Raw genomic sequence first — 18,141 nt, forward strand, 5'->3', positions numbered from 1 at the left:
GAACTTGTACATTTTAAGTGGTCCAGTTTTAGTAAAAAAAATTAGAAAATGGACCGGTCCCGTTTGAATCGATTTTGGTTTGGTTTTCGATTTTTCCAATTTTGGACCGGATTATTATTATTTCAAGTTATTATTTTTATATAAATTTCAACTAAAATTTTAGTTTTTGGGGCTTGAAAATTAACAAATGATCCAATTTCATACAAAGAGAGATGTTTTGAACTTGGCTTAGGAAAATATTAGTTATGAGATTAAAGAACAATCGGTCTAGTTCGATTTGATAAGGCGTGAAATTGAAACCGAAACTGGTTGAAATCGGTCCGGTTCGGTGTCGGTTTGTTGACTTTTTTAGTCACTCTTTTTTTTTTCTTCGGTTTTTTCCATCTCATCCGGCTCGATGTTCCGATTTTTCGGTCTAGATACCCACCCCTACTTGTACTTGTTCATGATGAAAGTATCATCAAGGAACAACATAGGCCTTCACCATCAGAAAATCATCAATGCAAGCCTTGAAACAAATAGAGATCATAATTTTTTGGGCCTAAATTCCACGCACAAGCCCAATCCATTATTGACCCATATAAAAAAGCAGGAGTCTGGGCTTTGTTTAAAGTCAGAAATTAGCCCAGATAATTTTAGAAGCCCAGACCTTTGTGAAACAATTAGCAAGGATTAAATTAATAGATTAAAGATTAATTGCTATTAAAATGGTCAGTTAATCTGGACAAATTAGTTTTCTAAATTGATTTTAGGAATAGGCCTAGCTTCTAAAAACTTTCCAAAGGCCCAAAAAATTGATCATCACCGTTGATCTCAATTCCAGAGGTCAAATCAGCAGATATTTTTGGAAGATATTTTTCTCTCAAAAAACCCCACGTGACTCTGAAAGTCAAAGTTTTCAACCGGGCAAAGGAAGTGATGGGGAGTTAATAAAAAATAGGTTCATCAGAAGAACACTCTCCATAACCATTTAAAAAGCTAGAAAAGAAGGGCGGCCAAGTTTCCTTTTCTATGCTCATGAGGGCTCTGCATCAGAACATGATGTGTTTTTCAAGAAATAAACAGGAGATAGGAGAGTTGTTTGCCATAAAAAGCAAATAGACTATCATAGAAACTGATTGTTGATGGTTCTTTTTGCCAGAATAATAACTCCCCTTGTTTCTTCATTGGAAAAAGAAAAATGCTTTCAAAAGATCTACCCTCTAGATATTAAAAATTAAACCCTCATACATGTTTTCTATAAATATGAGAGGAGGTGAACAGGGTTAAAGGAGCCAAAAAATTCAATCAAAACAAAGACAAGATCGGTTGATCTCAAAAGTCTTCAGTCTCTGAAGCAACACGACTCTTTGATTCACAAAAGACAAATCAGTCAGAACTCAGGCTTTTGACTTTAGTTCACTTTAAAGAAACAGTTTACAAAGGAAACAAGATTTCTCGTTCTGATTTGGTTCAGCATAAGCCAAATCAATCAGAATTCGAGTTTGTCATAATATGAAAACCTCAACGAATTCACAGAAATGCCTTGATCTTTCAAAATTGCCAGAATAGCTCTTGGATAATTCATAATTAAGCGAGCAGTGCGTGGTGCGGCTCGAAGCATCATCAATCCACCACTTCGGCCTTGTCCGGACTAATGAAATCTCAATTATGCTCATCCAGCAAGCCTCTCCGGGGGTAGGATAGATTAAAGCTCTACAAATCTCCACATTGATGTCGATTTCCAACTGAGCCTCATTAGTTGAAGGTGCTAACGTTTGAATCCAGCATAGATACACCCAGTCCAGCTTGAGTCACAAGCAACAATCCAAGCAGAAATCGAAGCCCAATGTTCTGTTGTCCTTTCAGACATGACAGTCCCTTTTTGTCTTAAAAGTTGTGTAATAGGTAGTTTTTCCTAAAAACAATTTGATTTATTTTCAATTCATTTTGGCCAGAACTACCAGCTTACTGTGATAAATTGTGAAGTCCTCACCAGTCTGAGGCAAGAAAAGAACTTACTTGGGAGATATTCTTCACCCAAATTCACAATCGTTTGTTTAAAGTTAGTAACTTGGGGCGCAAGTTATCTATTTTTTATAAGTCTGTTAGGGTTTTTAAACATTTTTTTTAAGGGGAAAGCGATGGGTTTCATTCCATTCAACTATAAATAGTGTGTGCAAAAGGGCATGTTAAGGTGGCCATGTTAAAACCTTTCAAAGGAAAACCAAGTGGGATAAAACCCCAGGGTAGGAAAAAGTACCACCCATGCCAGCCGTACAATATAAGATTCCTAGAAACAAGGGAGTCAAAAAGAGTCTGCAACTAAAGCATCATGCAAAACTATTGGGGGGGTTCCAGAACCACTCAGCCGCCCCCAGGAGAGTGTAATGCCATCCTAGCAAGTCTTGCAGCAGCTTTATTAGCCTCCTTCATCACATATTGTAATAATATACCGTCATGCTGTGCTAGTAATCGTTTTCACTCGTCAACTAAACAACCTCAAGTGGGACAAGTCCTGTGATACTTGGCTTAGAACATTAACAACTCCTTGACCATCACCTTCAATGAGTTGCTGCACATTAGGCCATCTTTGGGCAAACAAAAGCCCTTCCTTTAAGGGTAGTAATTTTCATGCAGAAGGCTGGAGACCCCCGAACAACCACTAGTTTACATGCAAGGAAAGTGCCTTCATGGTCATGAGCCACAATTCCAATCCCTCCAATCCCTGTCGCGGCTCGACAAGGCCCCCCATATTGATTTTAATAAATCCCATGGGCGGACGCTGCCATTTCGCCTTGACTCGAGATGAAGAAATCAGAGGAGGGTGCTGAAGCTCATAAGATTCATGCAGAAGCCGGATGGCTCCACTAACAATTTCTAACACACTCCGCCGACGTTCATTTTAGACCACTTGGTTACGTTCGTTCCACAGAGCCCACATACACATCATGACTTGCTCTAACTCAGGGGCTGAAAGGGTGAAGGCAACACCTTGGAACCAAGTTGTGAGGTCCACAGCCACTACCCTATGAAGAAAGTCCCTACATGAGCAGTGACGCCAAACAGTGGCACGCTCGCATACCAAAGAAAGTTAACTTGTTGACCATAAATGGTTCTCAAGCTAATGGAGAACTTTGCCCTACCATCACAGGACTAAATCAAAATGGGTGAACAATAATCAATCAAATCAATAGATCAAAATCAATTAAAATCAAACAAAGAAATTGTAGTAGTTAGCAACACAAATTCAAATGAAGAGGAAAACGAGAGCTATGTAATGAAGAAAGCAACAAAACTCAACTTCGAATGAGGGCAACAAGGTAAGTTCGCCACCAAAATTAAAATCGAAATGGACAGCTCGCGAGTTTTTGGTTTTTTCCTTTGAAATCTATTCTAATTGGCATAATTGTATTTCAGAAACTAATCAAACTGAGGCAGTGGACAACTGTCCACTTTTGGGTTTTTTTGTTCTCCAATTTCAGTGATTTAGTGTTTCTTTATATTACTGACGGTAGAAATGAGGTTATATATAACTTCGAAAGTAAAAAATTGAATTTATTTTTTTAATACAAGCGATAGTCTAAACTACAACAGATAGGGAGTTTTTCTCACACACTCAAACTCCGTTGGCTAAATAATTGAAACCTTAAAACAATGAAATAACATAAAACATTAACGATTTATTTATTGGTTAGGGAAAAAAAAAAATTACCGTGTTACTAAAGTAATTAAGGAGAACTGAGACAACTCGTTGCTAAGTGGCTGGATGCCACACTTTGGTAATACCTGAAAAATAGAAAAAAGAAAAAGCATACGTCGCCTGAGAGATTCGAACTCTCGCGGGGAAACCCCATGTACTTAGCAGGCACACGCCTTAACCACTCGGCCAAAGCGACATTTGGTTTTCCTTTTGCAATATATTTAAATATATATACATATATATATGTAGTTTGGAGACGCTCGAGTGCCCTCGCGCTTACGCAGAGACACTGTGGGACAGCAGGATCAAGGCTGCGTTCTAGCCCACGTGCACACTATGTGGTGCCTGTTGATCAGTGGTATTTCCGTCTTTTCACAAGCCTCAAACCCCTGGCCCTGGGCGCAGGCAGATCTCCTCTGCCGCTTCCCTGCACGCCTCCAAGTCCAACAATCCACTTTCCCTTGGCGCCATCTGCTTCTCAGTCAGAACCTTTGTCTTCTTCCACGAGTGGACAAATACTCCACCGCCAATCCGAACGCGCCACGTGGACCCAATCACTTTCCACTCGTCCCTCTCCTCTCCTTCCCCATCCCCACGTCATCAACAAGAAAAAGCTACGCCCTCAGTCCACTCAGATCCTTCCACGTGGACCCCTTCCCCGGCGCATGTTAGCGACAGTAGTCAGTAGGCAGCAGCAACTGTCGAGGATGTTGAGACTTCAGACGGAGATTTCGATTTTCAAACCATCAACTACCAGCCACTCCAGACGACATTTCCAAAGCGCCGTTTTGAAAAAAAAGCGTTATATTCCAACACCAATCCACTCCGTCGGATTTAAATCCAACGGACCATATTACTCCTCCACTTTTACATAAATACCCTTCCCTCCTCAAACACCTCCATTTTCGACACATGCTTCTTCCGCTGCTGCTGCTTCTCTGAGCACCCGCCGCAGCAGATCCCAGCCCCTTCCCGAAAATGGCGTCGCTCGCCCTCACCACCACTCTCTCCCCGACCCTCCCCTCTCTCAGATCCCACGCTTCCTTCCCAAAAGCGCTACTTCTAAAACCGTTTCCAGTCTCCCAAACCCGCCGAAACTCCCTTAAAACCGCCGCTCTCGGTCTCGGTTTCAACAAAACCCTCATTTCCTCCCCCAAACTCGCAAATTTAACCCGCGACTTTTCTTCCCCCCGCCGTGGCCTCTCTGTCAAGGCCGCTGCGACAACCGGCGGCTCTTCGATCACTCCGGCGGCCAAGGAACCATGGCAAGGCGCGGCCATGAAGCCTTTGCTCGCGTCCATTGCGACGGGCGTAATCCTCTGGTTCGTGCCCACTCCAGCAGGCGTCACCAAGAATGCGTGGCAGCTTCTAGCGATTTTCCTCGCCACCATCGTCGGCATCATCACCCAACCCTTGCCTCTCGGAGCCGTCGCCTTGCTCGGCCTCGGCGCCTCCGTCCTTACTAAGACGCTGACTTTCGCGGCGGCTTTCTCCGCCTTCGGAGATCCAATCCCCTGGCTCATCGCCCTCGCCTTCTTCTTCGCCCGGGGCTTCATCAAGACCGGCCTCGGAAATCGAATCGCGTACCAGTTCGTCTCCCTCTTCGGTAGTTCCTCTCTGGGGTTAGGGTACAGTCTGGTCTTCAGTGAAGCCCTGTTGGCTCCGGCGATCCCTTCCGTCTCTGCCCGAGCCGGAGGAATTTTCTTGCCGTTGGTGAAGTCGCTCTGCGTTGCGTGCGGTAGTAATGTCGGGGATGGGACAGAGGGAAAGTTAGGGTCGTGGTTGATGCTGACGTGTTTCCAGACTTCGGTGATTTCGTCGGCCATGTTCTTGACGGCCATGGCTGCTAACCCGTTGAGCGCCAACTTGACTTTCAACACGATTAAGCAGACGATTGGGTGGACGGATTGGGCTAAAGCTGCAATTGTGCCTGGTTTGGTGTCGTTGATTGTGGTGCCGCTGTTGTTGTATGTGATTTACCCCCCGGAGGTGAAGAGCAGCCCCGACGCGCCCAAGCTTGCCAGGGAGAGGCTGGAGAAGATGGGCCCCATGTCTAACAAAGAGATTATAATGGCTGGCACTCTGCTTCTTACGGTACGCATTTCCTTTTAGTTGCTAATGCAATAATTAGTCAAATGTAGTTAGAAGTTTCTGGGTTTTTTAATTTGGTCTTGCTTAGAAGTTTCTTGATAAGCTAAATTTGACAATGATTAGTGAACTTGGTTTTTTGATTATTTCCAATGACTATTTGAGGCATTGAAGTGTGTACAACACTTGTTTGTTGTCGTGTTTTACATAGAGCTTCAGTGATCTGCAAAAATTGAAGGGCGACCTTTTTTTGGTTTCTTCTTGTAAAAAATTGTGTGTCTTGACTTAAGCTTTTCTGGTTGTAAAATATAAATTAATGAGTGGAGCTTGTTGAAGAGCCACTCTATTATTTTTAAAAGAAGCTGTAATCAGTTTATGGTTTGAATAATTGCAAGAATTTAATTAGTTATCAGTGCCATTCATCCTCTTTCGCAAATTTAAACTGAATGTTCTAAGTCTCTGTTTATTGCCTTCCGTTTTTGAATTTGCATGTTCCTCAGAAAATTTAATTTACCCGTCATGTCTAATGCTGTCAGTAATTGTTCCTTTTCCATTTCTTGCATCAAAATCCTGTTCTCTATGATGCTATATGCAAGCATTACAATTTATTGCTAATAAATTAGAAATGGCTCTTCTCTTGGTGGTAGTCCCATTTGACATGATATTCATTCAGCGCATGAAAATTTGACTCGTCTACTTTCAGTTTTTGTTGTGAGGTAGCATTGAGTCAATCGGTTTTGAAGTAACCAAATGTTATGTTGTATGATAATTTTACTGGCAAGGTTCCCTTCATCATTGTTTATCTTTGTTGATGATATTCTGTAGTAACTGACGCTTCTCATGCATGATTAAGGATTGTGAATGTGTTTCCTGATAGGGTTTGTTTGGAGAATTGTATTTTATGGGGTTGTAGGTTTTAAGTTTCTCGAATTATCTACCAACTCAGGGTGTTGGGTGGAAACTCTTGTAGGCTGTTCCTTGCAGCTTCTTTCTTAGGCATCATCCCTCTTCAGTTTAGGAAACTGTTAAAGCTTGTGTCAAGATAGGTGCTCCTCTTGGAAAGGTTAATACTTATGATTGAAGGATAAAGTCACCTTTCTAAGCAACCGTGTTTCTAACTAACCAACTAATTATCCCCTTTTCATCTTGCTCCTCCTCTAGTGGTTGTATAGGCTAGTAAAAAGCGACGAAGTATAGTCACATGGGGATATTACAAGCTTCATATTACTTACTGAATGCAATGAAGTATTTCTTAAAAGATTATTGAAATTTCCTGTACTGTAAAGTTTCCTGTACATGTAAAGTTTAAAACCAGCATAGGATAGGAAATGTGAAGGATCCAAAAATGCAAAAGAGATCATGAATAATATATGATTTGCTCAATGGACTGAAGTGTTTATAGGAAAATATTGAAATTGCCTGCACTGGTAGATGTTAACACCTGCCATTAACTTTTCATGGCTTATGTTTTCAGAGTTTAGCATTTACTGTATGACATTTGCAACTGGGTGGATAGGGGTCATAACTGCACTTTTAATTCTCCTACCCCATGCTGATTGTTGTAGCAGCCTAACCTTGAAAATACTATTGTAATAACTCAGTTGATGCCGTAAAACTATTTCCCTTTACTGACACTTGTACACAAATGTCTGATGCTGTTTCTGTGGATGCATCTATATTGTCACTTGAAAATATATATGCTCATAGTTTACCTCCTTTTTCTCTGTGATATATCAGGTTGGACTTTGGATTTTTGGAGGAGTTTTGAATGTGGATGCTGTTACTGCTGCCATTCTTGGATTATCTGTTCTCCTTGTTACTGGTGTTATTACATGGAAGGAGTGCTTAGCTGAATCAGTTGCTTGGGACACACTTACTTGGTTTGCTGCACTCATTGCAATGGCTGGGTATCTCAACAAATACGGTCTTATCTCCTGGTTTAGTCAAACTGTAGTTAAGGTTTGTCTTCTTTTTCTCTTACTGGTCACCTAGATGTGCATGCTTATAAATGTAGGTTGGCAGTTTAGATGAGCATTACGTTTTTTTTCTTTGTTTCTGTGGTGAAAAACTTTTAGTACACGCAGACCTTACTCGCATAAAAGTGGGTTCATCCTCACTTAATTTATGGTCCTTTCATAGTTATCATTTGTATGTATTTCAGTTTAGCAAGTTTCCATAACTGGCTTGAGACTTACAAATCAATAAGAAATTTTAACTAGCTTACAAGTCACTCTGCTAGTTATCCATCATCTGATTTCAGGACGTTTCCATTTACTGGTGTAAACTACTGCACTCACATTAGTGCACTAATGTTATATGTCCTGCTATATGACCTCAACCTTAATGAATCTTCTGCTGTATGTTGTTAAGTGCAGTGTTTTACTTTTGGTTGTCAGTGTCACTAACAACTATTCTGCTCTTTTTACAGTTTGTTGGCGGATTGGGTCTTTCATGGCAGCTGTCTTTTGGCATTCTGGTTCTTCTCTATTTTTACTCCCACTACTTCTTTGCCAGCGGAGCTGCTCATATTGGCGCGATGTTTACAGCATTTTTGTCTGTTGCTAGTGCTCTTGGAACTCCACCATACTTTGGAGCGATGGTGCTTGCATTCCTCTCCAACCTCATGGGTGGCCTTACCCACTATGGTATTGGGTCGGCACCTGTTTTCTACGGTGCTAACTATGTTCCTCTTGGCAAGTGGTGGGGCTATGGATTCGTTATCTCCGTTGTCAATATTATTATTTGGTTAGGAATTGGAGGGGTTTGGTGGAAGTTCATCGGCTTGTGGTAAAGGGAGTTGGCCGTGAAAATCTGCCAACTTAAAATCCGGCACTGTTTCTGATTAGACTCGGTTGCTGTTTCACTTCTTTGCTGAGGCACACTATTGATCTTTCCCTTTAATTCTTTTGCGTGGAAATAATCTTTGGTCATTTCAGGGAGACCTTTTGGGTGAAATTTGGTATACATAGGAGGTCTATTTTAGAGCAGAAATTAGATAATGTACCCCCAAATTTTGATGTAGCATCACAGGAGCTGTCTTCAATTCATGATCATCATTTGTTGTATGCTTGTTGAATCTACCCTTATCTTGTGCCGCATTTATTTTCTCGGTGGTGTACCAAGAACAACACAATGGCTCATCACTTCACCATATTACTTTTTACATTGTTAGATTAGACTAGTAGGTTTTGAGTGCTTGGGCTGGATATAATTTGGTTGAATATTCCATTACACATTATCTTTTTTGCATTTGTAGTGACTCTGCAGTGGGCTCTTGAATATTACATTACTCATTATCTGCAACCCCAAAAAAAAAAAAAAGGGTTCAAGAAGAAATAATGAAACGAGATCAAATTTTGATAGGCTACAATACTGAGCACCGCCATTTGATCACCTGGATTGACAATAAGAGCCTGGGGTTTTATAGGAACTCTGAACCACGACTGGATCTTTGAAAAGCGGAAGACGATGTGTTGGGTACGTTGGACTGTACTGATTATCGTTTATTCATAATATTATAAGGCGTTTAGTGCTGTTTCCGATAAATAATCTGACTAAGTTATACTGTGGTATTATTCCGGATAACATCGGATCAGACTATTTAAAAAAAAATAAAAAAATTCTTTGCTAATTTAATATGAAGTTGAAATTCAAATGACATGAATGGTTTTTTTGGGTAAGATTCATAGACAAGATTTGTTTTTCAATTGTTTTTACCAAGACTTTTTTTTTTTTTTTCATATAACCCATTATAATATATTATTCTTTTCAATTGTTATCTTTGTTTCTAGTTCTCAATAGAGTGAAAAAGTGGAAAACAACAAACAAAAAGCGAAATATGGACAAAGAAATAATTCCACGAACTTTATTTGCTAAAGATTCCCACAACGTCGAATCACCATATCACATACCAAAACATTCGATTAAAAACAAAATGTCAAGAAGGAAAAATTCATAACCTAATTTCCACAAAAAATTAATAAAAGATGAAATATATAAAGAAGAGAGAAGAAGCATATGGGGGAGAGTTTCAAAAAAAGTGAGAGTGAGAGATGGATACCTGGAGAAGAGTGAAGAAAATGACTTATGGAAAAGATAGAAGAGAAGAACCTCAGGGAGAAGAAGATGAAAAAGCGTCTGATTTTTCTCGTAGAACGCATGTTCTTTTTCTCTAGGCGTATGATTAAACGTATATTATCTAAATTGGGGTGTGAGTTATATTAGTTAGTCTAGTAAGGAGAGTATTAAAAGCCCAATATGTATAAAATAGTAAGCTAATTAAATAATACAAGATGACACCAAACATCTTATATGAACTATTTACTCATATCCAGATTCTAATATAGTGCACCAAACATACCTTAAGGATAGACAAAAGTTTACTATATAGACTGATATGGCATGTTGCCTATTCAGTTAACTATTGGAAACAAAATTGATCACTTTAATGGAACTAGGCAATTATATTATTTATTTTTATTTTTTACATTTACCTAATTTCACTAACCACAAAAAACAAAAGAAACTTGTATTTTATAAATAATAAAAATATGTGATCCAATATGACTTTGATCGACAATATTTTGCCTACCCATTGGAGATGCTCTTTAGCTTATCCTTTTTTTTTTTTTTTTTTGTTTTTGTACAAGAGAATGTTCTGTTCTTTCTTCTTCTTTTGTTGTTTTGTTTTTGTATTTTTTTTCTAAATAATAGACAAACATGAGCTACTTTTCTAGATCTGCATAATTATAGTGGAGGAGAATGCATACACTGAATATTAGGAAAGGAAAAAAATATAAAATATAAGCAAGCCTCGTATAATTCAATAGGATAGATAGACTTTATTTTTTTAAATATCTCTCCCCTTGAAATTGCAGAAACGTCCAAGATGCTCCCATCATGAGCTTCCTTTGAAACAGAAGAGATATCATTTTCATTTGCAGCTGAAATTACAGAAGCTCTTTTTCTGGGGGGTGAGGCTAGAAAGAAACCAACCAACCAAGCAACCACACAGACAGACATGGCTGAATCTTCTTCCACTATTGCCAAGCCCAATATAGACTTAGGATCCAAAACTGTCCAAGAGCTGCTCCTGCTTGCCAAAGGGGAACAAGAAGTGCCTGAGAAATATATCTATAAAGTTGGAGCCCCAGATGCATCTTCTGTCCAGTTGAAGGATATTCCAGTAATTGATCTTGGCCTACTCCTCACACCTTCCTCAACCACTCAACAACTTGAGAATTTTCGATCAGCTCTTACCACATGGGGTTGCTTTCAGGTCTGAATTCAAATACCCAATTTAATTGTGTTTACTTGAGAAAACTTGGTACATGAATTAGCAAAATTTTGAATAATCTACCTGAATTCATATGTAAAACATGCTTGAGGCTGCTGCTTTGACTCTGTGTTCCAGGTAATAAACCATGGCATGACACTTGAATTCCTAGACGAGGTCCGCGAAATGACAAAACAATTTTTCGCACTTCCACTGGACGAGAAGCAGAAATACTCTAGAGAAGTCAACGATATTCAAGGATATGGGAACGATATGGTTATTTCTCAACAACAAACACTTGATTGGACTGACCGGCTATACCTTTCTGTGTATCCACAAGAGGCTCGAAAGCTCAAATTGTGGCCTCAAAATCCCCAATCTTTGAGGTAACTTGTGTTTGCTTGCTATAAATGTATCTTCTTCCTTCACTCTGAACTGAAGCAACCAGCATATCATGATCTCTCAGTCATAGTTCAACATGTATATATTATTATTATTATTATTATTATTAGGGTTATCTACTGTAGACGTCTATGAACTTGGCTCCCAATTGCAATTAGGTCTGTGAACTTTTTTTTTTCGAGGCAATTATATCAGTTAACTTGATAAATAGTTCCTATTGGGTCATACCGTCCAACTCTATCAATTTATCTGTTAAAGTGAGAGGGTAAAAGTGTCATTTCGGGTTCTTCATCCATCATTGACCCCAATTCCACCTTCTTCATCCATCATCAACCCTAACAACCCCACCTCCATCTTCACAAATTTACAATACAAATCCATATCAAACAGTTTGTGATTGGTAGAAACCACATAGGATTTACTTGGCTCTATTTACAGATGTACAATAGGGGATTAATAAGATCAGATCTTAGAGCCAGCCCCTTGTATAGGGTTCCAAACATAGCAAAATTCCCTTTTGGGGTATTTCGAAGGTGTAACCTACGAAAAAGGAGCCCAATACTTCAACTAGAGTTTGAACGAATCACTTAGATACAAGCCTAGAACCTTAGTGAGTTTGAACGAATCACTTAGATACAATTCTCTCATATTCCACATTTATGAAAAATCTGGAATTGTTTTCAATTATGGGCAGCCATTTGCTTTCAGAACATACAAATTGGTTGGTTGGCAGGCTACAAAAGTCATTGCCTCCAAGAAGCAGATCTTCTAAGGATATTAAGCTACATAGATCCTTTGGGATTGCATCCGCAGTTAACCGCCAGCAGCCTGCAAGACATAACTCTATTAAAGAGTTTAAGCCATGTAACGAAAGGGGTAAAAGATGGGGGGTGGGTTGCAGGTTGGGTTGGGATCTGGATTTTGAAGGGGGGGAATGGGTTGCGAGAGAGAGGGAGAGACAGAGCGAAAGAGAGAGGGATTTGGATTTTTATTTTTTATTTTTAAGTTTATTTATTTATTTATTAATTTTACTTTTTTCTTTAATTTTTAAAATTTAAAATATTTTAATTAAAATGGACGGTTTTAGCCCTCAAATTAACAGCCAAATTGGAAGGACTCAATTGGAACGGATGAGAGAGTTGGATGACCTAATTGCCTCAAAAAAAAAGTTCGAGGACCCAATTGCAATTGGGGGCCAAATTCAGGAATGTCTACAGTAGATAACCCTTATTATTATTATTATTATTATTGCAGGGGAACCTTGGAACAATATTCGAGGAAGTTACAAGTGGTAACAAAAACTGTCCTTGTGGCCATGGCGAGGTCATTGAATTTGGATGACAATTGCTTTTGGGAGCAGTATGGAGAAAAAGGGAAAATGGATGTGAGGTTTAACTTATATCCTCCTTGTTCAAGGCCTGATGTTGTCCTAGGTCTCAAACCACATGCAGATGGAACAATAATCACCCTTCTCTTGCAAGACAAACAAGTCGAAGGCCTTCAGTTTCTTAAAGACGATCAGTGGTTTAGAGCTCCCATTGTTCCTGAGGCGCTTCTCATTAATGTCGGTGATCTGGCAGAGGTAAATCAAATGTTCTCTCTCAACCTGTTCAATTAGGGGAATGTTAGCAACCTTCTCTTTAACCTTCTCCTTTGGATCTTCTCCCTTTTCCTTATGACATATGTCATTTTCTTTACACTTAAAACAATACCATTAATACAACAAATAACTTAGCTTTTGTTTTCCATATTTACCCTTATTTGATGTATTGACTTTACTTTAATTTATTAATTTTTTTACAGCTTTCTTAATAACTTGTAAAAAATTATTATATTAACTTATTAAATATTAAAATTATTTTTTTTAAAATTATTATTATTTTTTTATAAAAAAAAACCTATCTCAAGCCGTCCCCACCACCTTCTTCCCCAAAGCCCAGCACCTCCATCTTCCCCACCATCTCCTTAGCGCCACCCATCTCCACCCCACCCTCTCCTCACCACCTCCCCATACTCTCTTCCTTCTCTCTCCCTCTTTTTCTCTCTTCCCCCAATCTCTCTTCAAACAAAACCAAGCCCCTGCAAGTTTTGGCTACGGTAAGAAGACCTCAAGGCCACGACAAGCATTGGCCATTATACTAAATTTGGGTTTGAGGACCATTACCAAGCACCAACAACAACAGCCCAACCCAAATTTAAAGATCTCACCTTAAAGTTGCAAACTTTAATATGAGAAATAAACAAAATGATTTTGATGGATTTTGATTTTGATTTTGATTTTTTTGTGGGAGATGTCATGTTGTTTTAGGTGTGAAGGTCTGGCTCTCTCAAAATGATAATAGAGGGTTGGATTTGGGGTTGCAAGTCTGTGATTATTCGAAGAGAGAGAGAGAGTTGGAAAAAAATTTGAATGAATTGAAGTAAACATTAAAGTCAATACAAAAATAAGGGTAAATATGGAAAACAAAAAGTAGGTTGTTTGATGTATTAATGGTATTGTTTTAAGTGTAAAGAAAATGACACATGTCATGAGGGAAAGGGAGAAGGTCCAAAGGAGACAATTAGAGCGAAAGTTGCTAGCATTCCCCATTCAGTTATTGGTTTTAAGTAACTTTTAAAGCAAGGCTTGAAGAAGAGTAGTCAAGCTTAATTGAAATTTGGTGAGTAATTGAAATTGTACCCTTTTGGCCAATGGGCTCTAGCCCAGTGGAAAAGGACATTGGACTTGAAACCAGTGGTTTGTTGAACCTCATGACACTTTATAGTGTGTCTGATAAAGAGCCCCTCCCCAATATCACTTGTATAAAATTAAAAATAAAAATGTTCCCTTTTGTATGTCATTGTTGTTAGGACTAAAACCAACTCATCAAATATGCCTTTAAATGAATTGAATGAGACCCTTTGAGCGAATTTTAACAACCTAATGCAGTTGGTTTGGCTTACAGAAGCTTGATTGTTGGTTTCCTTGTGATACACAGATATTGAGCAATGGAATATTCAAGAGCCCTGTACACAGGGTATTGACAAATCCAGACAAGGAGAGGATTTCTTTGGCTGCTTTCTGCTTGCCTGAATTAGATAAAGAGACTGAACCTTTTGAAAGCCTAGTCAATGAGTCAACGCCAAAATTGTACAAGAAGGTGAAAAATTATGATCGCATATATTTCGACTACTACCAGCAGGGGAGGAGACCAATTGAAGCATCAAAAATTTAAACTTACCCTTTATTTCTCTCTCTTAACCTTGTATATAAATATATATATATATATATATATATATATATTTATATATTTATGGGGTGGATCTTGGCACTCTATTTGTTACGTTTTCTTTCTGTTTGAGGTAATTAACTTTTGATTGTCAAATCTACTATTTTTATTATTTTTATTATTTTTTTATAAATGCTTATTTATTAGAGACTGATAATCTGCTTCCCAGTGATTGGCGCGTCTTTGGTTCTGTTTCTTCTTCTGAGCAAGTAGAGATAGATAGTGATAAAATCTGCTGCAGACAGTGAAGGTTTTGAAATAAAGAAAATAACTTATTTTAACAGCCCCTATAACATTATGTCTTTTAAGTCAATTTTTTTCAATTGATGTAATGTGGGAGAGGATATTCGAAATCTCTTTTAACATTAGAAATAAATAAATACATACCACTACACGAAAATTTGAGAGTGATGCAAATATGCATCTTGTTGCACCTTCAATCAGATGATTCGATTTCTCATCTTTCTGATCAAGGTGAAGTGTTTGTTCTGAACGGAGGAAGTGGAAAGCGTTTTCCGACAGACTATGGTTTCGAGGCTTCTTGGGGCACCACACTATCTTTACAAAACCCCACCTCACCATCTAGATTGCTCATCATCCCAACCCGGATTTGAGTGGCTGCCTAGTCGGTGCATGCGACAGACTGTCGCTTCAGACTCAACACGACGTCTCTTAGTCTTACCATTTTCTTCAACTTTTGCTTCCTTATAGATTGACAAGACATTAAATTTCTCAGCATCTTGAGCATACACCAGACAGATCCCGCACTGTTTCACTTTAAAGTCGGAAGCGTAAACTGGAGTGCCAACATTCGGCTGTATGTTGTTAACTGCAGTGTTTTACTTTTGGTCGTCACTAACAACTATTCTGCTCTTTTTACAATTTGTTGGCGGATTGGGTCTTTCATGGCAGCTGTCTTTTGGCATTCTGGTTCTTCTCTATTTCTACTCTCACTACTTCTTTGCCCGTGGAGCTGCCCATATTGGTGCAATGTTTACAGCATTCTTGCCAGTTGCTAGTGCTCGTGGTACTCCACCATATTTTGGAGCGATGGTGCTTGCATTGCTCTCCAACCTCATGGGTGGCCTTACCCACTATCAGGGATGGATCCAGGAATTGCAAATCGGGTGGGCTAAATTTACCTTAAGTACAAATGTATTAAGAAAAATTGGTGAGTTTTGTGGATTTTGGTTAGTTTTTGTAGATTTTTAGGCTTGGATAATAGATTTTAGGAACTAAAAACTAGAGTTAACCCACATGGGGTGGCTAAATTTTTTTGGGGTAAATCATAAGCCCTAGTTTGTTATATTTTTATTTTATATAAGCAGTCTTTTTTCAGTATATTTTCTTCATCGTATTTAGAACTTTTTGTTATTATACGACATTTGAAATAGAGAAAATGTTAGAATTATTGATAATATTGTTGAAATATTTGGAAGGGATTGAAGGGAAACAAAGAAAGAAAAGTAAAAAAAAAAAATATTTATAAGGAGTTGAAGTTAAAAAAGAAAGTAATAATAAAATAAAAATATCCCATTTTGTGGGAGAGGGAACCTAACAAAATAAAAACACATCTCATCCCAACACATATCTCCCCTGCTCTATTTTTTATTATATTTTCTTGTCTCTCTCTTTTTTTATTCTTTTTTCTTCTCTCTCTCTCTCTCTCTCTCTCTCTCTTTCTTTATTCTTTTTCCTTCTTCTCTGTCCGTCTGCTCCATCTCTCTGTTCTTTTTTCTTGTAGCTTTGGGATGGGCTATCTCTATTAAGTTTTTTTTTTTTGTAAATCTTAAGAATACTGGTATTACAAATACAAAAAAAAAAATATTCGTATGGGTTGTAGCCCAAACAGCCCACAACGTGGATCCGTCCCTGCCCACTATGGTATTGGGTCGACACTTGTTTTCTACGGCGCTAACTATGTTCCGCTTGGCAATTGGAGGGGTTATGGATTCCTTATCTCTGTGGTCAATATTATTAGGGTAAATTACTCAAATGATCCTCAAACTTGTACTCGATTTACATTTTGGTCCCTCAATTAAATTATTAGTCCAAATGTCCATTAACTATATATTAATCGCTCCATTGGTCCTACCGTCTAATTTTCTGTTAAATTTAACCAAATTTTAGGGTAAATACGACTTTTCATAATTAACAAATAAAAATAGGGTTAAAATAAATACAAAATTAGAAAATTTTGAAGAAAAAAAGAAAAAAAAAACATGAGACCCAAACCCAGTGCCCCCTCCCTTCGATTTCTTCTCCCCCATTCCCCCTCTTCTCTCTACTCTCCACCTCTATCTCTTATCCCCTCTCTGCTCTCCTCCACCAATTTCTCCTCTATCTAGTTGATCCAACCTCCCCCCTCCTTTCACGGATTTCACTTCCCCAACACTCTGAGCACATGTCAACCTCGCCAACACCACAAACCCTCCTTCAAAACTCATATCCATTTTCTTCCTCAGTTTTTGTTTTTGTTTCATTCAACAACCAACCAAGCCCAAAGGCACGTAAAAACACCAGCTAAGACCAAAGGAAACATCAATGGCACACAAACACAAAAACCAAAAAGGGAAAACATCCACAAAGCCAAAGGGGACCAAATCACGCCCTCAATTCTTCCTCAATTTAATCAACCCATTTGACAACGAAGTCCAATAAGCCCAGCAGTGAACCAAACAATTGTGAAGACTGATTCGAATATGTGGCTAGCTGAGCAATTGGTGAAGATTGAAGGAAGAGTGGCAGTTGAAGTAGAGAAAGTAGGTGCTAACAAATACATCAGAGTGACTTTGAGTATAGAGCCAACGATAAGAGTTGAGAAGATGAAGTCGAACTTGTTGATGGAATTTCTTACATTCTCTTTGCCCTCAATCAAAATTTTTGAAGAACTGTAACCCAGAAATTCCCCAATATCGAGTATAATTTTGAGAGAGAGAGATATGGAGAGTTTTTATTTCATTTTCCAGTATTTATTTATTTTTAACGTACGAAATGACCAATTTGCCCTCATATTTAATGGCAACATTGACAGAATGTAACGGTATGACCAATGGAGCGATTAATATAGAGTTGATGGAGCATTTGGACTAATAATTTAATTGATGGACCAAAATGTAAATCGAGTATAAGTTTGAGGACTATTTGAGTAATTTACCCATATTATTATTTGGAGGGGTTTGGTGGAAGTTCATCGGCTTGTGGTACTCAACCTAAACACAGAAGGATTGAATAATTGTGAATGATTTTATATTTCTCTATGAGGAGGATATATATACAAGTTGATAAGGAAAAGTAGTTAGCTAATTATAAGGAATCCTAACTAGGTAATTATTCAAATTAGGTAATGTGAATTACACCATGAAATCAAGGATCGCGGGATCCTAGAAATATGGCTCACGCCAACACTCACCCTCAAGTTGGTG

General features: G+C 38.5%; 2 protein-coding genes and 1 non-coding gene across 3 annotated transcripts; 2 read left to right on the plus strand and 1 right to left on the minus strand.

The window, feature by feature from the left end:
• Window positions 1-3,796: 3,796 nt before the first annotated feature.
• Window positions 3,797-3,878, minus strand: TRNAS-GCU (transfer RNA serine (anticodon GCU)). Its single transcript has one exon. It is a non-coding gene; the product is annotated as a tRNA-Ser (tRNA).
• Window positions 3,879-4,405: 527 nt separating this feature from the next.
• DIT1 (dicarboxylate transporter 1) lies at window positions 4,406-8,835 on the plus strand. The gene is made up of 3 exons (XM_008229077.2): window positions 4,406-5,776; window positions 7,508-7,729; window positions 8,199-8,835. The coding sequence occupies exons 1-3, from the start codon at window positions 4,661-4,663 to the stop codon at window positions 8,559-8,561; spliced, it is 1,701 nt and encodes a 566-aa protein (XP_008227299.2). The 5' UTR covers window positions 4,406-4,660; the 3' UTR covers window positions 8,562-8,835.
• Window positions 8,836-10,545: 1,710 nt separating this feature from the next.
• On the plus strand, window positions 10,546-14,873 carry LOC103326828 (protein LATERAL BRANCHING OXIDOREDUCTASE 1-like). Its single transcript, XM_008229076.3, has 4 exons — window positions 10,546-11,048; window positions 11,184-11,431; window positions 12,702-13,029; window positions 14,426-14,873. The coding sequence occupies exons 1-4, from the start codon at window positions 10,791-10,793 to the stop codon at window positions 14,660-14,662; spliced, it is 1,071 nt and encodes a 356-aa protein (XP_008227298.2). The 5' UTR covers window positions 10,546-10,790; the 3' UTR covers window positions 14,663-14,873.
• Window positions 14,874-18,141: the final 3,268 nt, after the last annotated feature.

This window comes from Prunus mume, linkage group LG3, assembly GCF_029339155.1.
Source record: "Prunus mume cultivar Tortuosa linkage group LG3, ASM2933915v1, whole genome shotgun sequence".
Classification (NCBI taxonomy): domain Eukaryota; kingdom Viridiplantae; phylum Streptophyta; class Magnoliopsida; order Rosales; family Rosaceae; genus Prunus; species Prunus mume.